The 24,377-nt window shown below is 40.4% G+C and overlaps 1 protein-coding gene across 1 annotated transcript; it reads left to right on the top strand.

Moving 5' to 3' along the window:
• Positions 1 to 21,599: 21,599 nt before the first annotated feature.
• FAM181B (family with sequence similarity 181 member B) lies at positions 21,600 to 23,798 on the top strand. The gene has a single exon (XM_069071064.1). It carries the CDS (start codon positions 22,029 to 22,031, stop codon positions 23,322 to 23,324), a length of 1,296 nt encoding a protein of 431 aa, XP_068927165.1. The 5' UTR covers positions 21,600 to 22,028; the 3' UTR covers positions 23,325 to 23,798.
• Positions 23,799 to 24,377: the final 579 nt, after the last annotated feature.

The following is a 24,377-nucleotide window of genomic DNA, read 5'->3' as shown; positions in this document are numbered from 1 at the left end:
GGCCCTGAATGTGAGTGGAAAGAAGGGGTTAGATGCCAGAGTTGTTTTGGAGTTAGAAATAGCAAGATTAAGCTCCTTAAGAATTAGGTCTGTTTCATTTTTCCTTTGTGTCTCCCCAGGACAAGCAAGGGGTCTTGCAAATTGTAGGTAGATGAATATTTATGGTATTGTTGGATTCAATTTATATAAACCTAAACTAATTTTTTTAATTTTTATTTTTTTTTCAATTAATGAGCATTTATTTATTCTCTTTCCCAATTGTGATAGACCTACTATTCTCTTGTCTGGTAATAGGGATCAGCTTTCCCTGAAAGACCTTTGACATGATCAGCTTTTTCCTTCCTTGACACAGCTTTCTGGTGACCTAAGGACAAAAAAAGCCCTATGCACATGGAGTTGGGGTCTCTCCTACTATGGTTATACAAGTCAGCAGGCTGCTGACCAGACACATTTCAATATGGAGAAAAGGGGAAGGGGCTCATCTCAGTGCCACTATATTCTTATTGCATATCTTTACCATATTAGGATAAAGAAACTCCTTTTATTAACTGTTCAATGATTCATGAGTGGCTGATTTCATCCCAAAATTGAACCTGAATTAACAGGGTCCTGGTATTAGGCCCTAATACTACCCCTTCTCCCAATTTAAAAAGAAAAGTAAATTGTAACAAATATATACAGTCAAGCAAAAAAAAAGTCCTGCATTCTCCATATACAAAAAAGTATTTTTCATTTGGTACTCTGAGTCTATTACCTCTCTGTCAGGAGATACTTCATGCTTCATCATCAGTCCCCTGGAATCATGTTTAGTCATTGCATTGATCAGAATTCTTAAGTCTTTCAAAGTTGTTTGCCTTTACAATGTTGTTCTTATTTATAAAAATATTTTCTCCTGGTTCTGCTCATATTACTCTGAATCAGTTCATACAAGTCTTCTTTGAAAAGACCATCCCTTTTGTCATTTCTTGCAACACAAAAGCATTCCATTTCATTCATATACCATAATTTGTCCTGTCATTCCCTAATTGATGGCACTTTCTTAGTTTCTAGTTCTTTGTTATCACAAAAAGAGAAGTTACAAACATTTTTGTACAAATGAGCCCTTTTCTTCTTTCATTGATTCAAGGATTTTTTCTGAACTTTAAATCAGCACTATGTAGATATCCACTATGACTACTCCTGCTTTTGATATTTCTTCTGGCTAGATTACATTGTGAAGGGAGATATCTAAGAGAATAGTCTTTGGAAACATCCAAAGTGGTACTGCATGAAAGAGTGTGACTGACCATGACTAGTTATATTTAAAAAGAAAAAAAAAGAAAGGGAAAGTCTCACACATTTCTTCTAGTTGCATTTCAGAGTCAGATTTTTGGAGAATGCCTTTTTTTCTCTCCTTTAAGCCAGACAAACTGTCTCCTAGCCTGCAGGATAAATTTATGCCTTCCAGTCCTGAAGTAGACTTCTTTTGGATGTCTTTAGTAAAAAAAAAAAAAAGACAACAAACACAAAAACATTGCCCACCATCACCACACAACTCTGCTTGTCAAGAAGCCTGGAAATCTCACGCACCGTCATGAGGGACCTTCCTGTACATTTGAGACTTTAAAAAAAAAAACGACTGAGCTTCAATAAAAATGAAGATTTTTTTCTTTTAGGTCAACATTTCTTCTGGCAGACTGAGCCTGAAGTGCACTTTATTTCCTTTCGATTTAACGGCTCCAGCAGCTTTTCCAGTTAAATCGACTGTTCATTATTGAGCCCCATTTATGAAGGGCTGTGCAGTGCAGTTTAATGAATCCCTGGCACAAAGCTCCCTTTCAGGGGAGGAAAAGAATAGCGGCCTATTTAGGTCCCGTAGGGCTGTATGTCAAAGGCGGTCTATAATGCTTGTCAGGGAAGGGCAGAAATTCCCACTGATATAAGAATGTGCAAGAAATCAACTTTCACAACCAATGAGCAGATTAAGACACGATCAGGAAATGAGACTGTAGGTTTAGAACAGTGACACCTGTTTGAGCAGTGCAGTTTTCCCATAACTCGATCATGGTTAGACTTGGGAGCAAAGGAAGGACTGGGTTGGGGGATGGGCAGGAGAGGAAACACAGAAACCCAACAAAACTGGAAAATCCACCAGAGTACCCAGGAGGCTCTCCTTCTTTTGGGGCTGTGCTGCACAGAGGAGAAAAAAAAAAGTGAATTCACTTTTTAGCCAACTAGACCAGAGGCAGTCTGGTCTAGTGGGAGAACCTGGAATTTCGAAACAGAGTCTTATCACTTAGGAGTTGTGGGACCAGGGGAAACGAATTTCACTTTTCTGATCTGTGGTTTCCTCTTTTGTAAAATTAGGGGAATTACACTAGATCAGGAGTTCTTAACCTGGTTTCTGGGAACTTGTTTCTTTAAAAAATATTTTTGATAACTGTGTTTTAGTATAATTGATTTCCTTTGTAATTCTATACATTTTATTTTATGCATCTGAACATATTAATTTGAGGGTTCCCCCCAGACTGTCAGAGAGGTCCATGACACACAAGATAATTAAGAATCCTTGGATTAGTTGATTTCTGAGTTCCTTTCCAGCTCTGACATTCTACAGTGTCTTCCAGTTCTGATGCCATGTTCAATCAATCAATAAATCAATAAACAAGTATTATTAAGAGCCTACTATGTGTCAAGCAGTGTGCTAGTCCTTGGGAATGAAGGTATAATGAATAAACAATCCCTACTCATTAATATCTTAAGGATTCTAACATTCTATGTTCTATGTCCCCTTCTAGTTCTAGTTTTCTGTGTTTCAAAGTCCCTTGTAGCCAGAATATTCCAAGTTCTGTGATTAAACATTGTGTTCTAGATTTACTTCCTCCTACTTGTAACAGACTCACTTCTATGGCATTCTTTACAGCTTGCCTTCCCCTCATTTCCTCCCTTGGTTTGCGTAGGGCTGGTCATAACCTACCCAGGCCACAAGACTGCTTATATGGCTTGAATGAGGTGGGAGTCACTACCGTTTTCTTTCTGGTGAGATGGAAGACCACTATACCTTAACATCTGTCCTGCTACTGTGACCTAAGATCCTTGAGGCCTTACCTTCTGTTTTGCTTCTACACCCTCCAGAATTCCTGCCCTGTCATTTGACCTACTGACCCTTCCATCTGACCGGCAGCTGAACTTTCTCTTATGTGTTGTCTCCCCCAATTAGAGGTGAGCTCCTTGACAGCAGGGACTGTTTTGCTTTTTTTTTCTTTTGTAACTTTCTGCTCAGAGCAGTATTTGGCTCATAATGTTCACTTTAAAATGCTTTTTCATTCATTCTGCCTGTTCTAAAATTCCACAACTACATGTGATCTATATTAAAGAGACCTATTGGTCTTTTGTGCATGAAGACACTGATTCTAACCTGCTAATGTACAAGTAGATATAAATAATACAAGTAGAATGTTTCTTGATGATTCTCCTCCACCAGAAACTTCCTTTTGTTATCTGGCTTTGAGCCATGCATTGTGTTACTATGTAGGCCAGCCAAATCGAACCACTCCCCGTCACCTATTCTCATTCCAGTTGTCATTATGGGGGATGTGTGGAAAAAAGGACTTCTCTTCTATGGGCCTCAGTTTCCTCATCTGCAAATGAGAGGACAGGATTAGATAACCTCTGTGTTCCCTTCCAGATTTAAATCTGTGCAGTGGGAGTTTGGTTGGGATACATGGGAAAGGAAGTACAGACCTTTTTTTGTAGAAATCGGTCAGTCAGCAAGTATTTACCAAGTACCTACTATATATACAAGGCACTGTCCCAGGTGCTATTCCTATTAAGAAAAAAACAACCACCACCTTACTCTCAATCCTTACATACCAACAGAAATGAGAAATCAAACCTTATAACCTTTGGCCCTGGGAAAAGCAAACAGATGAAAAATATAAATTTCTCAGACAATGCAGGAAATACAGTTAGAAGGGCAGCCTATTAATCTAGTGCATCCACGTGAGATTTCTTGAACGAGTACTATAAATAGTCTGGGCCTAGAACCAAGAAGTAGAAAGATTCAGCTATATCATAACTGGGAAGCTGCAGTGCTTTCAATGATATGGGTCATAACTACAAAATGAGGAGCCTTGAACAGCAATATTTTCCAATGATGCCCATGATATGGCCATGAATCACAGAACAATAGCAGCCTCAGAACAATTCAGGCCACAGGTAGGGATTAGACCTGTGATTTCCTTGATATAGAGAATTTCTTAGTGAAGAAACTCCTTCAGGGGAGGTTGGCACCATCTCTCTGAAAAGTTAGTCTTTGATAGTTTCTTAGGGCACTAAGAAGTTAAATGACTTGCCCAAGATTACTGAGTCAGTAGGCATCAAAGGTAGGATTTGAACCCAGGACCTTCTTATTTTGAAGCTAGCACTCTCTACCCTAAGCCATGCTATGTCTTGGAAGAATTATGATGGATAATAACTCACCATGTAACAAGAAGGTGAATAATGAACAAAAGTTGTAGGATGTTAGCTCAATGTTTGTGTGCATGAAACCCAATGGATTTCCTTAGAAATTGGAGAAGAGAAAACTTGGGAAAGTTGAGAGGAAGCATGAAGCTCTGCTGAAATATGTGAAAAACTGTCCCATGGAAGAGGAATTACACTTGTGTATCTCTAGACGTCAGAACTGGGAGCAAAAATGATAGGACCAATCCATCAATAGTCAGTCAACAAACATTTAGTAATGATTTCATTTATGTCTTTGTTTCTCCTGTGCTTAGCATAGGATCGGGCACATAGCAGGTGATTCATAAATACTTGTTTACAAAAAGTGCTAATTAATGTCAGGGACTGTGATAAACAGTGAAGATGCAAAACCAAAAATGAAGCAAACTTTTCTTTCCAGGAATTTACATCCTGTTAGGGAAGATTACACATACATATGATTATATATAAATTATATAACATATATCATATAATATATAATCACATATTACAATTATCCCTTCCACATCGCAACTTTCCCCATCATGGTTTCAATATGCTGTGGATAGGAACAAGAAATTAGATGGGAATTTTTGGTGAGTTTTGTAGGAACCAGAGATGACAGGCAAAGGCCAGCAGATGACACAGAAAAATTTTAGAAACTTAGAAATGCATAAAATATATGTATAATATTGCATAATATCAACATATTTTATCTTTTAAAACCATAATAATTCAGACTTCTTCTCTGGTAGGGAGTGCCAAAAAGTTTTACACAGATTTTCCAGATTGCAAGAGTCCCATGCCTCTAACCCCTGTGATATGGAAGGGATATACTGTATATTTATATATATGTATATATATAAAATATACATTATATATGTATACACATATAATATAACTATATGTTTATAATTAAATATAAACTAAGTACAGTATAATTTTCTGGGGAGTGAGGAGAAGCACTAGTAGCTGGAGTGGGGGGAACAGGAAAGGATTTATGTATGAGGTGGAGGGAGGAGGAAGTATATTCTAGGCATGAGAGGTATGGACTGTAAGAAGCACCAGAAGTGGGATAATAATAATAATTAACATTTATATTTCACTTTAAAGTTTGGAAAGTGCTTTACATATATTATCTCACAACCACCCCGAGGTAGGTCATATTATTCACTCTATTTTACAGACAAGGAAACTGAGACTGAGAAAAATTAAATAATAGGGTCAAAGAGCTAATAAGTGTCTGAGACAGGATTTGAACTCACATCTTCCTGACTTTAGGTATAGCATACTCCCTTCTGTGCCACCTAGCTAGTTGCCTTATAACATGAAATGTCATATTTGAGGAGCAGCTAGAAAATCAATTTGACTGGATCATGGGCTATATAAAGGGGAGTAATGTGTAATAAGCCTGGAAATGGCAATGGGGTCAAGGAGTATGCCTACGGAGCTCATTGTTGTGCACTTAGTAGGCATTTAATGCATGTTAATTTAGTTGCATTTAAAAATAGTTCTGCTTGTTAGGGAGTACTTATATTGAGCTATAATATACCTCTGTATAATTTTCACTCATAGAGGCAGCTAGGTGGGGCAATGGGATCTGAGTTCAAATTTTGCCTCAGATACTTCCTAGTTCTATGACCCTAGGTAAGTCACTTAATCTGAGTTAAAGCTGTAATATGCATATTTAATTAATCTAGTGAGTTTAAATTATTAGGGGTAAATGTAGAAACTCAAACTTGGTTTTCAAAAATTCAATGATTTTTGAAATATGATTAAGCAAGCAATTTGTCTGAACAAGATTTGGAGTTTTTAATGGTCTGTAAAGTGCAATTGAAGTCAGCACTGTGAGGGAGCAAAGAAGGCAAATACAACAAAATGAATTTCCTTCCATTCATATTAGATCTTGTCCTCCCTTGCCCCTTCTATATGGAGACCTGTTCCTTCCTCTTCCACCATATCCCTAATCATATTCTTTAGTTTTGGATTTTCCTTCTCTCACACATAGAATCAATCAATCAATTAATAAACACATCTTATAAGCCTACTATGTTCCAGGTGCTGTGCTAAACTCTGAAATCAGGAGAAGTAAGCATACTTCTTGAGCCTCATTCCCATTTCCAGACACTTCTGCCATCATCACTCAGCAACTTCTCTTCCTTTGAGAATTGTCCCATCCGGATATGTCCCTCTATGCTGTAATGGGAATGTAAATTTTTAAGATCTTCCCTGCCCCTAGGCTAAAATGCACCTGGAGCCTGGGGTGGGAGGCTTGTTTTTCAGTAGATACTTTTTGATTGGCCAGTGGGTCCAGAAGGTTGTTACATTCTCTGAGCCAGGAGAAGGCTATATAAACCCTGATTTGAGGCTTTGTTTTGGGGCTCACTTTGAGAAGTGTTCCGTGATTTGATCTGGATTATGGGAAGCCGTTGTCCAGAGCCCCCTGGCTTTGAAAAACCCAGATGTTGAAACCCAGATGTTGATTTGGTATGGATGTAATGGTTGGACAGTTTGGAAAGCTGTCTACTTGATCTGTTTCTGTCTTGATAATTCTGCCGGTATACTTTGAAGCTCAGGGTGCTGACCTTTTTCCCCTGAACAAGGTAAACGATATATGTCTGACTGATTCAAGTACACTTGTTAACCCATTTTGAGTTGCTTTCCTTTATCAAAGCAGATCCAAGAACCTGTGTGAGCAGCCACCCTGGGGACGCTGGGGTGCTTGCTGCTACATATGCAAATCCTGGTGGCAGTTATATAATGACATCCAGATCATTCTGCCTTTTTCATGGACTGTAGTACTTGACTTACAGTCTTTTCCATCACAAGCTTTGTCCTTTTACTTGGGAACATTAGTATATACATTGAGTATTTCCTCAAGCACCGACATCTTCAACCTCTTGAACTCCAATGATCTTCCCTTTCACTCTACATCATTCAAACACAAGGATGATAATATCCTTGATCTTATTATCACATATAAACATCATACACTGGAACCCTGAAACTACTCTCTGACCATACTCCACTAATTCTTCCCTCTCTCTTTCTCTGTCTCCTTTCTCTTTTTTGTCTCTCCCATATTGTCTCTCTCACATTCTGTCTTTCTCCTCTCTCATTCTCCTTTATTCTCTCTCTCATTTTCTCTCTCCTTTCTCTTTTTCTCATTCTGTCTCTCCTCACTCTCTCTCTCTCTCTCTCTCTCTCTCTCTCTCTCTCTCTCTCTCTCTCTCTCTCTCTCTCTCTCTCTCTTTCTGTCCTCCTTATGGAGATTCCCATGTGTCTTTCTCTTGGTGTCTTCCCAGATCATCACTTCCTTTCTGGCTCCACTTTCTTCCTTTCCCATATTTGACCCCATAGGTAGGTAGGGATAATTTATTTTTTTTTCTTATTTGTATCCCCAGTACATAGCACATTGCTTGGTATATAGTAGGATATTAATAAGTGCTTGTTGATTGATTGGTTTATGTATACATTGTCATCTAATCTTGAATCTTCTTTTCTCCTTGTCCTACAGCCTTCCCAAACTCTGACTCTGTGCTACCCTCACCATCCTCTTTCTTCTTTCTTACTCACATGCTGTTGAACAGTGTTGGAGGAAGTCAAATAGTCATCCTGACTGGGTGCATTACAAATTTATGTAATCTCATCTTAGCCAGACCCTCATGGCAACTGTATTACTATATGTTAGCTTCCCATGCCATTTCCAGACAGTTGTTGTATGGTAGTATTATTGCTATATATAGAGACATATATGGCTTTCTTCCTTGTAGATTATAAGCTCCTTGTGAGCACAAGATCATGTTTTAATTATTGTTAATCTCTTCTAGTGCTTAAAACAGTAGTTGCTTAATAAATTTTTGTTGAAGGATACTTTGGGTCTGTCCTAGGTTCCTGTCATGTAATATTAATAATACCAGCAACAGCTAGCATTTATATAAGCACTTTAAAGTTTGCAAAGTGCTTTGCATAATTTATTTCGTGTGGCCCTCACAACAGGTAGGTGAGGTAGTTATTTTTATCATACCCATTTTACATATGAGAAAACTGAGGTTGAGGGAGGATAAGTGACTTATCCAGGATCATAGAGCTAGTTTAGTATCTGAGGTAGAATTTGAACTCACGTCTTCCTGACTCTATGTCCATTGCTCCATCTATACTTATCTGTGCCTATTTATTGAAACCTCTCAGCTCCTTAGATTGTAAATTCCTTGAGGACATGATCTGTACCTGCTTTTGGAGAAGGGGTCATTAAAATGTAAGTTCCTTGAGAACAGGGACCCTTGGAATCTTCTATTTGTATCCCCAGTGCCTATGGCAGTGCTTTGTGCATAGTATGTCATCTCATTCAGTTGTTTTCAGTTGTGTCTGACCCCTTGGGGCTCTGTGTGGGGTTTTCTTGGCAAAGATACTGGAGGGGTTTGCCATTTCCTTCTCCAGCTCATTTTACAGAAGAGGAAACTAAGGCAAACAGGGTCAAGTGGCTTGCCTAGGGTCAACCAGATAGTAAGTGTCTGAGATCAGATTTGAACTCATGAAAATGAGTCTTGCTGACTCTAGGCCTTGCCCTCTAGCTACTATGTAGTAAATGATTCATTCCCTTATTTATCCTATTTAATTTTTTATGTGCATTGCTGAACACATTGAGGTGCACATAGTATCTATTCAATAAATTTATGGTAAATTGAATTGAGAGATAGCTCTGTTTGTTAAGGAATTTTCATATCGGGACAGCATCTTTCAATATAACGAACTCTCATAGCCATCAGTTTATGTAGAGCAGTGGTAGAATGTCGGATTTGGAACGAGGAAGAACTGAGTTTGAATCCTGCCTGTGTGACTCTAGGCAAGTCACTTAATCTTTCTTAGCCTCATTTGTAAAGTGAGAACACTCATTGCATCTACCCCATAGGGTAGCTGTGAAAGTCAAATGATATAATGTATGGAAAGTGCTATATGAATACTGTTGTTATTGGCCCTAGTTCACAGAATTATATAGGAACACAGATCTAGAACTTGAAGGAACCAGTCTCCTTTTTTTACAGATAAGGAAACTGAGGCCCAGTGAGGTGAAGTGACTTGCCCAGGTAGTAAATGTGTAAGCTGGGATTCAAACTCACATTCTATGACTCCGAGTTCAGTAATTTCTCTCCTGGGCCAAGCTACCTTCCATTTCTGTCTTCTCAGGCCATCTAGAATATTTACACAAAAAGATTATAAGTAGTTAGGTATTCTCTAGGATAGAGAATAAAAATTTGTTTTCCTCTAACTAAAGTCTTAATTTAAAAAAGAGTCAAAGTACTATGATTTTAAATGTCTAATAGAGTTGTTTTCAAGAATGACCAAGAAATATTAAGCACAATTGTAGAAAGCTATCTGGTACTTTCAAAGGCAAGATATTCTAAGGCTTTATTTATTCATTTTTTCCACTGTCAGATACTTTGCAGGGTGGAGTGAGACTAGGGTTTGACATAATATGATCTTGAAAATGTGCCTCCCATCACTCTAACCACTATGCCACCTAGATGCCCCCTTGATAAGAATTAAGTCCCTATATGCCCCCAAACTTTTATAGTAGTGCTTCTTGTGATAGCAGAGTTGGAAAGAAAGTAGACTCCATCGATTGGGGAATAATAGCTAAGCAAATTATGGTACATGAATGTAATGGAATATTACTGTGCTTCAGAAAGGACAAATATGATAAATAAAGAGAAAAAGGAAAAATCTTCACAAACTAATTCAGATTGAAGTAAACAGAGCCACAAAAGCAATTTAACAATGACTACAACAATTTTAATGGAAAGAACATCCATAAAAATTTAAAAGTGAATGTTGCAAAACTATAAATAATAAACATTACTCTAAATTAGAAATATGAGAAGACACCTTTACCCCATTCTTTAGCAAGGGAGAGGTACCATAGATGTGGAACATTGAATATATTGAATTTCTCCTTTTGAGGTGAACAGCTGGGTTACCTGGAGAAAGAACATGCAATGTTTAATGCAATTATGCTGGAGTCTTAATCTCCAAATCTTGTCTATGGTATGTAAATCTAGTTGCTGAGCTCAAATGAATGCATACGTTTGATGGCATGCTGGGCTGTTGTTTTAATCCTAGACAATTTTTAGGGTACATGAAAATTTTCCAACAAACCTTAGCTGAGCTCCTTAAGCTGGAAGGAATCCAACCTCATATAATAGGATCTAGGATCTAAGTGGTTTTCTCTGATATACCGGATATTCAGCCACTTGGGATGCAATGTTACCCTGACTCATTAAATCCTTCATTGTCTTGGGGGGGTTGGGCCCTGTGCATTTGGGTTAAAGCAATTCTTAGGTTCAGAGTGGTTTGAATTCCAGTGTGGGATGTGAAATTGCTTCACACTGATCTCTGAACTTTCAAAGTTTAGCTGGGAGGCTTAAGCCATATAAGTAGATAGAGTGCTGGGCCTGGATCTTAGGAAGATGTGAATTCAAATCTGTAGTAGTCTTCAGAAACTTACTAGCTATGTGACTTGACCTCCATCTGCCTGTTTCCTCATCTGAAAAATGTGGATAATAATAATAGCACCTACCTTCAGGATTGCTGTGAGGAAAAAATGGGCTAATATTTGCAAAGTGTTTTGGAACTCTTGATGCGCTTTGTAAATGTTAGTGGTAGTACGCTAGCTATTATTATACATTATCTGTATGAAGAGTAGTTAAGATGACTTTGCACAGCCCTGCCTCATTTGGAAATCCAATTCACTTATAAGTCAAGATGTTACCCTCCTGATACCTTTGAGAATGAAGGACAAACTGCAACAACATCTCTATGAGATTGTCTGAATAAAATCCTTTTAAAATCAAAGGAGTTAGGCTAAGCTCTTTGCTTTTCAGAAAAGAGGATGTAATGAAAGCTGTATCTCTCATACAGTACAATAGTAATAAGTAATAATAACTCACATTTATGTAGAGTTTTAAGGTTACCCTGAGAATCTGTGTGGTATAGTGGTTAGGCAGCTGACATTGAAGTCAGAAAGACCTGGGACCAAATCTCACCTCTGACTCTAAGCAGGTCACACATACTTTCTGAGCATTAGGCAACTCCCTATGATTTATCTACCGAACATTAGGTGGGTTTCACAGAGCTGTATTCAAACCTAGGGCCTTTGACTCTAAATTCTATGTTCTTCCTTCTCTGGAGGGCTTCCTTCTTCCATGGGGTTTCTTCTTGGAAATTGTCATTTGTGTGCCTTGACTCTTGTCTCTTGGTCTTTTTGCTTTCCAATGCCTTGAATCAAAGTCTCTCGTTTGGCTCAGGCCACTATGTGGCTCAGTTGACCTCTCCTCATGTAATTGCATCTGCTTCCGGACAGTCCTTTTGCTGCTGCATCCCTGTACCTTCCACTTCCTTTCCCTTCTTGCTCCCCCCACATATTATTTTTGTCCCAATTCCCTACTTACGCCTCTAAACAGAGACAGATAGAGGACTTGTCTCAACGTCAGAAAGACCTGAGTTAAAATCCCATCTATGATACTTACTGGTTGTGTGAACTGGGGCAAATCATTTAACCTCTAAATGATCTAGGGACTCTCTAAGATTATAAATTGTAGAGAAGGCACCATTTGCATTGGGAGAGGGAGTTTCCTCACCAGGCATTTCCCTATACTAAAGAAATCACGGGCTCAGTCCCCATTTCTAAGGCTCTGAATATAGGATCTGTTTTGAAGCCTTTCTATGCTATTTGTACAGAATTAGGGAACTAACTCTGCCTCAGTTTCCTCATCTGTAAAATGAGCTGAAGAAGGAAATGGCAATCTACTGAAGAAGGAGAAGAAGAAGAAGGAGAAAGAAGAAGGATGCGGAGGAAGAGGAAGAAGAAGAGCAAAAACCATTCCCTGTTATCCAGACTTCGCATCTATGACACCAGATAAACAACTAGGTACAAACAAGATATATTCAGTATAAACAGAGGTAGTTTTAGAGGGAAGGCACCTTATAGATGTGCTCCATGAGTTACTGTGGCTAAAAAATTCTCTTCATTTTGCATACAGCATTATGGGTGAGTTTCTCTGAACCAAGCTAGACTGGTTATTGGATAACAGACACAGAACCTATCATTTCTTCAGCTTTGAAACCTTTATAACTTAGTGGGACCTGCCAGAGCTTGTGTGCCCCTGAGAGCCCAAGATCCACTCCAGCTATGATGTGATATTGGGGGAGGAAGTTAGATGGAAAAACACACTAGACAGGCTGTGTTTATTTCTTTTGGTAGGTTCTCAAAAATCAGTCTTTCTGGCCTTTTTCTTGTCCTTTGTCATAAGATCATATATTTGGAGAGTTGGAGATGTTCGGAATCATCTAGACCAATCTATGGTCTCCACTTAGATTAAAGGAGTATAAACAAGCCTACTAGTAGAGACTTACTAGTAGTAATAATAGTAACAGTAATAATATCTGACTCAAGAAGTATTTAAAAATTTTCAGAGCACTTTGTTTTTACATCTTTAAAAATGTTTAATATGCATCATATCTTCCTTTCACTGTAATCACTTGTTTTATATTATCTGGCACTGAGTTCACAAATTTTTTGACACAAATTCTTTAATTATTCATCTTGAAACTACAGATCACATTGGCTATTAAATGCACCATTTTCTACCCCAAGTTGAGCTTTGATTATAATGTAGATTTTCTTTTTTAGAAGAAATTGGAGGTAGACAGTGGTAGAGAATTGGATAGTGGGGAGGGGGATGGTGTAAACAATGTTAGCAACAGAAGCGAAGAGGACAGTGGTGGTGAGGGTCACATCACAGAAGACAGTTCTACAGTGGAAATAGAGGGTGGCTTCAGCAGTTAGAGGACAAGCCCAACTGCTTTTGAATTTGTTCTGGAAAAGAGTGAAAGGATGCAATACCCCCCCCAAAGAGACCTAACTGCACTCCTGGAAGAATTGGGAGGGCAGGAAGGCAGGTTTGCATGAGGGGGACAAAGGGTCTGTGAGGATAGGGATCCAGGTCCTTCTGTTGGACATAGGGTAGTGGAAGACCATAAAGCACCAGAACAGCTGTCTCCTTGAGGCATGGAATCTTCGGAACACACCAGGAAGGAAAGATGCTGTCCTGGGGAGGAAGTTTGACCCCCTGAGATGGTGGTACCCAATGACTTCTTGTTAGTTCCAGTTTTGAGTCAGTTATCTTCTGGCAGGACTCTTAAAGCAAGCATCTAATTAGTTTGTTGATCTATAGTAGGGAGGGAAGGATCTGAAAGGCGGGAGGAGACCAGAGAAATTCTAAGGCTTCTAAGGTTCCACCAAGCTCTAAATCAGGAGATTCTATGATAAGCCATCCCTTGTAACAAAGAATTTAAAAATGAATAGTAAGAAAAGTTTAGCAAAACAAACCAACATTTTCAGCTGAGAGGAGACAAAATTGCATTTACCTGCTAATAATATTATAGTGCAATATTAATATCATCAGATATTGTCAGAGAATCATCAAAGAAACAAACTGATACAATTAATAGTATAATAGGGAATTTGTATTGGCCAGTGAGAGCTCAGTCCTTATAAGGCTGTGTAGAACGCTCTGCTGACACCATCCCTATGTGGATTTCAGAGTATGTGCAGGTATTATTTCCATTATTTCTAATGCATAACACATTAGGAAGAGGAGCCCTTTGATTGAGTGTTAACACTCCTAAAAGGCACTACTTGCATGATTTGGCCCCTCTTTCCTGCCTGACTGCATTTGAGTAAGGAAAGAAGAATTACTGTAAGGAGAGAGAGAGAGAGAGAGAGAGAGAGAGAGAGAGAGAGAGAGAGAGCACAAGTGGCAATGGGTCACCACAAATACATGGTTTCTTTTAGATCTATTTTTCCTTTTCTGGGTGAAGTGGTGTTAGACACAACAGACTAGATTGAGAGCTTGAGAACTTCAGAAAGTTTTTAGCAGGCACAGGTGTAGGAGTTGTGTCCATGACGAATTTTATGGACAACTGAGTCTGGTGAGAAAAAAAACAAACAAGCCTTGAAGTGACTTGTTTGCTGCAGAAGAGAAGTGGATGTAAACTTGGTGGAGTGATTACTATGTAGAGATGCTTTCAGTTTGAGCCCATTCTTCCTAGGGACTAAGGTGGCACAGAGGAAAGTGTGCCCCTGGATGCTGAAGAAGGAGGAAATTATTGTACTTCTGTTCTTATTGTAGCTTCTCAGTAAATATCCCACTGAGAAAAGCTAATTGATTTTAATTGGTTAAATGATGCTGGGGTGTTAATTACTAAAGGATTTCAATGATAAGGGGGATACTAAGTATAATTGAGTAATATTGGGGAGAACACACTGGAATGGGGGCTTGAGCTGATAGCAACAGAAAGATACAATCAAACCCATAACTCGTTAGTGTGAATAGGAGTTGGGATAAAGACTCCCAGAACTTATATGAGCTACAATAGCTTTAGGAAAGTAGTGGGATACAAAATAAATCCAAAATAATAATAAAAACATTTTTACATAGCACTAACAAAATCCAGGAGGAAATAATAGAAAAAAAAAGTCCCACTCAAAATGACCAGGAAATGCATAAAATATCTGGGAGTCTGTCTACAAAGGCATACTGAAACTTTGTATAAATATTATTATAGAATACTCATTAAATAAATGAATAATGTCACCTAATTTGGCTGTACTATAGTTTTTAAAATGATGATCCCATTTGAATTAATTTACAGATTATTACTCTATCAATCAAATGTTTGAGGGAATACTTTTTAGAGTTTGAAAAAATAATACAATTTCATTTGGAGCAATAAAATGCCTAGAAATTCAGTGTAAATAGTAAAGAGAGTAGAAATGAAGAAAGTACAACATTTCTAGACCTCATATCATGCTATAAAATAGTAATTAATTATCGAAACCATTTGTCACTGGTTAAAAAATAGAAAAGTAGTTTGGTAGAATAAGCTAGATTAAATAAGACTCAGAAACAATTAAACTCAATAATTCAGTGTTTCATAAAGCCAAGAACATAAACTGCTTGGAGGAAGAGCTTTCTATCTGACAAAAACTTCTGAGAAAACTAGAGAACAGTTTGGCAAAAATTAAGTTTAGATGATCATTTTACAAAACATAAAGCAAATTAATTTGATATGTGACCTGAATATTAAAAGTCGCACTATAAGGAAATAATTGAAGTGAACCAGGTCACATGCTTTTTACCACAATGGCTGCTGAGAAGATTCTTAACAAACAAGAAATAAGAAGATAAAAAGGTAATTTTATTGTGTGAAATTGAAAAGCTTTTACATTAATAAAATTAATGTGACTAAGAAAAGACAAAACCCCTCAAAATTAATGTGACTGAGATAAGACAAAAAACCCTTTGTATCAAATATCTCTGATAAGTTTGTTATTCAAGATGTAAAGGGCATTACAACATATATAATATCAAGATCCATTATCTAATGGAAAAGTGGCCAAAAAATATGAACAAATAATTCTGAAAAGAAAAAAGGAAATCTTAGCAACATATGAAAGATTGTTTCAAATAATTTTAAATTATAAAAGTATGATCAAAATAACTGATATTTTACCTAATATTCAGCAAATTGGCAAAGATGATGAAAGATAGAAATAGTCAATGTCAGAGGGGCTGCAGAAATAAAGGCATGCTATTGTTGGTGTAATTATGAATTGATCCCTTTTGGAAATTAATTTGGATTTGGGCTAAGCATTTTTACTAAAATGTCCATTTCCTTTGACTCAGAAATCCCATTGTTAGGTACAAACTTCAAGGAATTTAGACAGAAATATCCTATGTATACCAAAAAAATTATTGCAGCACTCTTTGTAAGTAGCAAAGAATTGGAAACAAAGTAGATGCCCATATATTGGGAATGGGCAAACAAATTATGGTATTTACGGCTAATCATATAATACTGTATTTTAAGAAACAGTGAATGAGAAGAATTCTGAAAAGCATGGAAAGAAATTAATTGTTGCAAACTAAAGAAAGCAGCTAAATGGTGCAGTAAATAGTGCCTGGGGCCTGAAGTCAGGAAGACCTGAGTTCAAATGTTACCTCAGACACTTAATGGATGTGAGACTGAGGGCAAGTCACTTAACCCTATCTGCCTCAGTTTCTCATCTGTAAAATGAGCTGGAAAAGAAAATGGCAAACTACTCCAGTATCTTTGCCAAGAAAATCCTAAATGGGACCAGGAAGACTTGAACATGACTGAAATGACTGAACAACAAAAAGTAAGCAGAACCAAGAACACAACATATACAATGACTAATTATGATATTTAATTATGATGTCCAAGCTTGGTCCACCACCCCTCACCACCCCTATCATGCCCAACCTTGAAATTCACTTCTATCCCTTCTTTGCAGAGAGGAGATATGAAACATCAGGTATAGTTTTGATTTTTCAAAGTACTTAAAGATAAATGATTTTATTCAATAACCTGACAATAAGCTTGTGGAAAAAGAGGTCCTTAGATGTGAAATGGCTTACACAAAGTCACACAGTTCTTTTCTTGCAAAGCTAAGACTGGCACCCTTGTCTCCTGCTTCCCTGGCTTAGGGTCTTCTACCCTGGGACAGGGAATCTTTCCCAATAGAGATTTTAACCTGGGGTTCATGAACTTGTTTAATATTTTGATAATATAATTTCAATATAATAGATTTCTTTTTAATTTGTATTTTATTTTATGATCTCTAAGATTGAGCAGATTGCCAAAGAGGCCCATCACAAAAAGTTAAGAAACATTAGATATATTAGAGAAAACCAGTGCACACTGTCCTCTGGCCTTCAAGCAGTGTGTATATTGGTGCAGTGGCCAGTCAGGGTTCCAGTCTTGGCTTTTTAATTGCTCTGTGACCTAGGGCAAATGACTTTGTATTTCTAAGACTCAGCTTCTTCTATTGTCAAGTGGAGAACAGAATAGGGTTATTTTGAGGAAAGTGATTTGTAAACCTATAAAAGTGCATTATATTATTCTGTTTTTTTTGGGGGGAAGAACAAAGACTGGAATCTCAAGCTTTGGGAGAGGCAGTGTGATTTCAAAAGACCTGAGTTAGAATCCTTACTCATCTATATGCTAGCTGTGTGACCTTAGACAAGTTAGTTCCCTTCTCTGGTCTCAGTTTCTTCATTTGTAAAATAAAGGAGATCTAACTTCTTTAAATTCCCCCTTAGCTCTAAACCTTATGATTCTAAGATTTCCAGTGTATTGTTTTCCCATGGAATTCATCTCCCTTTTCTGAGGAAGCCAACAACATTGGACTGCTTCTCCAAGGTTTACAATGTATATGCACTTGTAATTATGAGGTCATGTGGTTCTTTCAGAAATAACTATTTGGAAGTCTAAAAATGGCTCATAGGGTGGTTCCTCTCTCACAACTCACAGTCACAATTCACTGTTTTTTAGGGAATATTTTCCAAGTTGCAAAGGGGAAAATCAAATTGATGAGCTACATTTTGCTGCTGCTGCTGTATTGAGCTGAAAGAAAGAAGGCAGATTCCAGGTGGACATTTGGAAAATCCAAGTGTGAAAGAACAATGTGAAATCTCAATTCTCCAAAATGGTTTTGGGAGGTGAATGCAGTCTCTTGGGCCCCTGTGGGGCTTGGTTCCTAAGGAAACTAATCCTCACTCTGCTCAGTGTTATGCATCACTGGTGTTGAAGAGCTTCGACTTGAAGGCTCTGTAAACAGCCCCCTGAGCAGGCTGGATCGGAAAGTCACTCTCTTCCCAATAGGAAGTAAAACGTATTAATGTCACCTCCACTCAATGAGCAGGGGAAGGAGCTAATGGGCAGTCTCTTTATCTAAACTTAAGGCAACCCTGGTATGATGTTACTGTGCAAAAGCAAGAAGCACAGAGGCAGCTTAGGAAGGGCAAATTTTGTAATAAGGCCATTGGAAACTGAGGCTGGATTTATACAAGCAAACTATCTATATAATTAAAACCAACAGGTATTTTGACTTATTATTTCTATCAACATTAATATGAAAAACAGCATGGTATAGTGAATAAATAGATAGCAGTCTTCCCCAAGACTCAGATTTTTCACTTGTCAAATGTAGTATTTAACAGAGTTATTTTGAAGAACGTTATTTGTCTTCTCCTAGAGTCTGGAAGACTTGTTTTCAAGACTTGCCTCTGACATATATTGGCTGTGTAACTCTGGGTAAATCACTTGTCCTCTCAGTGCCCCCAGGCAACTCTCCGAGACTGTTAGTTGAAAAATGGGGATCTGCATTGGTAAAAGGAATTTTCTTACCAGGAGTTCCCTAAATCAATGAAATCACAGGTTTGCAACCTGTAAAAAATATTACTAATAATTCTTCCTTACATTAATAGGTGTCTTAAGGTTCATAAAGTTCTTCACAAAAGCTTGTAAGATAGAATAAAAAATTTCAGTCTCATAGTATTTGACTTATGAAGCTCATCCCTCAGAACAAAGTTGTGAAGTATGTAGTTTAAATATGGTTGTCCACATTTCACATGAGAGTTGGGCGTGTGTGTTTGGGTGTGTATGGTGTAAGTGCATGGCATAGTGCAGTGGTTCTCAAAGTCAGGTTTGAAGACCACTGGGAGTCCCTGAGACCCTTTCAGGGGGTCCTCAAGGTAAAAACTATTTTCATAATAATACTAAGGTATTTTACTTTCTAATACTATCTGTATTGATAGAGATAACCCACATTAAAAAAGAAAAAAAGCGGGCAGCTATGTGGCACAGTGAACAGAGCACCGGCCCTGGAGTCAGGAGGACCTGAGTTCCAATTTGGCCTCAGACATTTAACCCTTACTAGCCTTGTGACCTTGGGCAAGTCACTTAACCCCAATTGCCCTGCAAGAAAAAAAAAGATTTTTGGAGAGATCCTCAATTTTTATGAATGTAAAGAGGTCTTGAGATAAAAAAGTTTGAGAATCCTTGGTGTAGCAGATCAAGGGAGCTAGCCATGGAGTCAAGCCAGGGCAAAGTATATGTTCTCCATCAGACACACTTATACGGAGCATGGACAAGTCACACTGTCTCAATGCCTCAGGCAACTCTCTAAGATTCTAGGTTGCATGATAGTTGCTGATCTGCATTGGAAGAGGGACCTTCTTCAAACCAGTTTCCTATATCAAAGAAATCACAGATTCTCTCTCTCTGTCTCTCTGTGTCTCTCATCTCTCTCTTTCTCTCTCTCTCTCTCTCTCTCTCTCTCTCTCTCTCGGTCCCTCCCTCCCTCCCTCTCTTTCTGTCTTCCCCCTCTCAATTTGTACATGTATATATGCATAGGTGAGTGATGCTGTTGGTGTAGGGAACCCCAGATGAGGAACTCTCTCTGCCAATGTAGATCAGTATCTTCTCTATAACATATAGACCATGAGCTGACTGGGAGGTTAAGTGATTGGTGCACTATCACCCAGTCAGTATGAGTCAAGAGGCAAGACTTGAACTCAAATCATCCTGACTCTACTGCAAATCTCTCTGCTACATTATGCTCCCCCCACCTCAATTTCTAATCAGTTTGTCAGCTATATCAGTTTTTGATTCTTAAATTTTATTAAATAATCACAACTCAAGGACTATCATTCTATAATCATAACTCCCCCAGCCCTTCTCCCTTACAGACTTGCTTCTCTCATTCTTTTTTGCTCTTGGAGACAGACAATTGAAGCTTGGGCATGAGGTCAGTGGCAGTCAGTAATCCAGTGTAGGGGAATTATAGAATCCTTAGAGTGGAGAAGTGTGAGATAAGATTAGAAAATTAGTAGTGCTGGATCATGGAGTTTCATGAACATCAAGTGAATGAGTTTGGACATGAGTGTTAGGAATAGGGAGCCACTGAAGGGTCCTGAGAAGATGAATGATATGGGGCAGCTAGGTGTGCAGTTACTAGAGCACCCACCCTGTAGTCAGGAGGACCTGAGTTCTAATTCGGCCTCAGACACTTGACACACTTAACAGTTGTGTGACCTTGGGCAAGTCACTTAGCCCCAATTGCCTTGCCTTCCCCCCTCCAAAAAAAAAGATGAATGACATGACCATATTTATCCATGTGGAAGTTATCTGGTAGATGTGTGAAAGAAGAATTGGAGAGGGGAGAGAATGTAGGTAGGGAGGGGGCTGTTGAAACAATCCAATCAAATAGTGATAAGGGCAGAGTGGATAGAGATCTAGGATTGATGTCAGGAAGCTCTGAATTCAAATCCCCTCTCTTACACTTCTGAGTATAACAGGGCTGATGAATGGAACCTCTGATTTAGCGAACTGTGCAGACCCTCCTCGACTTCTTCCCCTCCAACAGAGCATGTACACTTTGGCTCTGTGGGGAGGGACATATCCTCTGCAGATCCCGTAGTTTGCCCTGTCACCCTTGTTACACTACATACTACACTGTGATGAACAAATAACATAATTTTTCTATGTGTTTCAAATAACTTTCTAGGAATAAACTCATCCAGGACTTAGTTGTTTGTGACCTCTATGTGTACAGGAAGCTCCTTTCTCTGCAGTTATTGAAAAGGTCACAGATGCTTCAAACATTATTGCTTATGGGAGGTATGAACGAGAGAGTAAAAGCTAGCAAGAGTTGATGCTGACGGTTGGAAAATCTTTCAAACTAACCTAAAAAGTATTGAGTGGGATTCTACCCTGTTGGTTTCCGAGCTGTAGCAGGGACTACACGGCTAGTTATAGAGGCGTGTAGCAACAGACTCACTTGGGGATAAAGGCAGTTATGGCAGAAGTGCTGGGGTTAGGCCCAGAGGCCTGTGTCTTCATTCCAGGGCCAGTGGTGCTACTCTGGAGCTAGCCTCTCTAATCCTGATCCTCTTTCGGCTGGGGCCCTGGGCTGGGTGAACCAGAGGGTCAGGCACAGTTACTCTGGTTTGGGGAAAGGATAGGGGAAGAGAGCAGGAGAATTTCCTGTTCAAAAATTAGAATGTGTGTCTTGAAGATGCTCTTAGATGGTGGTGAAGCAGGGCAAAGGATACTTACATAAGGCTAGGATAAGGTAAACGGTAGGGGATTGGGGGTGGGAGAAGAGGCGGAGACAAGGAGATTCCATCTCCTTTCCTTTACTGTTGGGAGCTAAGTGGGACGAAATTCCAGAGGAGCAGGGAACCAAAGGGTTAATGCAAGGAGTAGGAGAGACATAATAAGGGGGGGGGGGACTCAAACTAAACTAAAAGGAACTCTTGGCTCCTCCCCTTCTTCACAGTGTCAGCTCGCATCTCCCTCTCACCCGCCCCCCTCGCTCGTTCCCTCCCTCCCCTCCGGTTTACAAGATCTAATGAGCTCCCCTGGGAGCTAGAGAAAAGATCCCGGCTTCTGAGCTCACGGAGGGCTCCACTCTGCAGCGCTAGGCAGTCTCGGGAGCAAGGATCCGGCTGCGGCGAAGTCCACCCTGGACGGGGCGTGAGCTTAACTGAGGCCTGGGGAGTGGGAGAGGGGCTGTGGACACCCAAGGGAGCAACCGCCCGGAGTCCAAGAAGCTCCTGTTGGAGAGCGACGTTAGGCGCCAACTAGGCTTCTGAGATCCGGGGAGAGAGAGTGGGAGCCGGGGCCGAGCGGCCGCGAAGATGGCTGTCCAGGCGGCTATCCTAAGTCCCCATCACTTCATCCCTTTTTGCTTCCCCGGGTCTCCCGGAACGTTAGGGGTGGACTTTGGAGACCTGGACAAGGGCTGTTGCTACGAGGAGGACGAGGCCGGGGGCGCTGGGGTCGCCCTCTTGGGTGAAGCTGTGGCCACCGAGGGAGCCGGCGGAGGGGGAGGCGGCGGGGACTTCAGGGAGGCTACGCGGGACCTGCTCAGCTTCATCGACTCGGCGTCCAGCAACATCAAGCTGGCACTGGACAAACCCGTCAAGTCCAAGCGGAAGGTGAACCACCGCAAATATCTCCAGAAGCAGATCAAGCGCTGCACTGGTATGATGAACTCTTCGGCCTCTGCTTCGGGCCCTGCACCTTCGGTCTCTCCGTCCCCTGGCCCGGCTGCAGTTGTCCCGGCTGGGGCCCCCGAGGCTCCCCCGAAGCGACTGCCTGCTGCCTCCCCTGCAGCCCCGGGTCCCCAGGGCAAAGCGCCCCCGAGGCGGGAGGGCTCCCAAGCGGCCGCCAGTCTGCAAAGCAAGAGCCTGGCTGCCCTCTTCGACTCTCTGCACCAGGTTAGATCCAACGGGGGCGAGAAAGGAGGAGCCGGAACCTTGGCTACGGCGGCTGGAGGAGGAGGTGAAGGCAGTGGCGTGGGAGCCGAAGGAGGCGGTCCAGCTGTGGCCACGGCTGGGGCAGGAGGGGGCAAGAAAGTCCCTCTGCGGAATCGCAATCTGCCCCCGTCCTTCTTCACTGAACCTTCTAGGGCAGGTGGATGCGTCCCGTCGGGGGGCGGTGTAACCCTTCGCGAGCTGGAGAAAGGCAGCGAGACCGTGGAGTTTTTCGAGCTATTGAGTCCCGATTACTGTGCGGGTGGAGAGGTTGGGGGGTTACTGCCCTCCGAGCCTCTCGACTTGTTCCCAGCTGCCGTGCGGGCCCCCCAGGAGCTGGAACATATCCTGTACGATCCGCACCCCGCCGTGGTCGCAGGCTTGCTATACTCAGAGCCTTGGAGCACCCCGTGCCCCCCAGCCAAGAAGCCTGCCCCTGCTTCCAACCGCGGGGGAAGCAGCTTGCCCTTGAACGAAACTTTGCGCCCCTTGTACCCTGGCACCTCAGACTCCGCTGCTTCCAGTCTGGGCTCCCCTGGGGGAGAAGACACCGCGGGCCACCTGACGCCTTTCGCCCAGTTCTTCCCAGACTGTGCCCTGCCAACTCCACCTCCTCCCCACCAGATGCCTTACGATTACGGGGTGGGGTACAGCCGGGTCGCTTATTCTGGACTTTAGAGATTGAACTCTGGGGAGAGGGGACAGCCTTGAGGGAGGAATCGTGTAGCATGAACTCCCTTGTATGTACTCATAACTCGACCGTGGGTGAAAAGGCGCGCCTCTCCCTTCTAGGCTAAAAGATCGATTAAAAAGTAGACGTGACAATGAAACTGACTGTTTTTTGGGGGGAGGGTGTGGGTGGGAGAAACTTTGGAAAGGAAATGTGAAAAGTGTGAAAATCATCCACACTCACCCCATTCTAAAGGGAAAAATAGCATAAAAAAAAAGCTGGATATTTCTGGTAAAACAAATTGTCAAGTACATATAGTTAGAGTTTGTAGGCAGAGGGCCTTAAATTTCTACCTACCCCTCCAGGTTTTCCGAATTCCAGGGTCAGTTCGATTATATTTAATACTCTTTTGCTTTCCCAGTTTAGTGCTCTGGTGTACGTATGTGTGTGGTGTTGGTTTTTACCTCAAGTGGGTTATGAATTTCAACGTAATAGGACAATAATAAAAAGAAATATTTTATTTCTTTGAGTGTTTTCCTGGATGATAGTTTTACATATTATTCCTAGTATTGATGAGAGCTGATGTTTTACTAGATAAAGAAAGTTCCATGGTCACAGAGTTCCTTCTGTTTTGGGTCCCACAGTTTCCTGCTACTGTATTTTATCTATTATTGGATTCTCTTTATTTTTTCCCTTCTCTCTTTCTCTCACTCTTCCTTCTGTCTCACCTGTAGTAGTTTCTATTTTCACTCCTTTATTTCTCTTGCCCCTCCCTCCCTCCCTCTCTTCCTTCCTTCCTTCCTTCCTTCCTTCTTTCCTTCCTTCCTTCCTTCCTTCCTTCCTTCCTTCCTTCCTTCCTTCTTTCCTTCTTCCTTTTCCTCCATTCCTCCTTTCTATTTCCTATTTTCTGTAATGGTGGCTGCTTCTTTCATGCATAACCTTTCCTTATACATTTCTGCTGAAACTTTTTTCATCCTATCCTGCTTTCTCTGTGGATTCTTTTCAGTGACTACTATGTCCCTTATTAATTTGCTCGTCTATTATGCTCCTTTCCTTTCTTA

The sequence above is a fragment of the Petaurus breviceps genome, unplaced genomic scaffold (assembly GCF_028583685.1).
Source record: "Petaurus breviceps papuanus isolate PSGF00001 unplaced genomic scaffold, PetGlider_PUasm1.0 90823, whole genome shotgun sequence".
NCBI lineage: Eukaryota > Metazoa > Chordata > Mammalia > Diprotodontia > Petauridae > Petaurus > Petaurus breviceps.
This window is presented reverse-complemented; position numbering and strand designations above follow the sequence as displayed.

Coding starts and splice junctions, on each gene's coding strand:
- FAM181B (XM_069071064.1), top strand. CDS start 22,029: ATGGCTGTCCAGGCGGCTATCCTAAGTCCCCATCACTTCATCCCTTTT.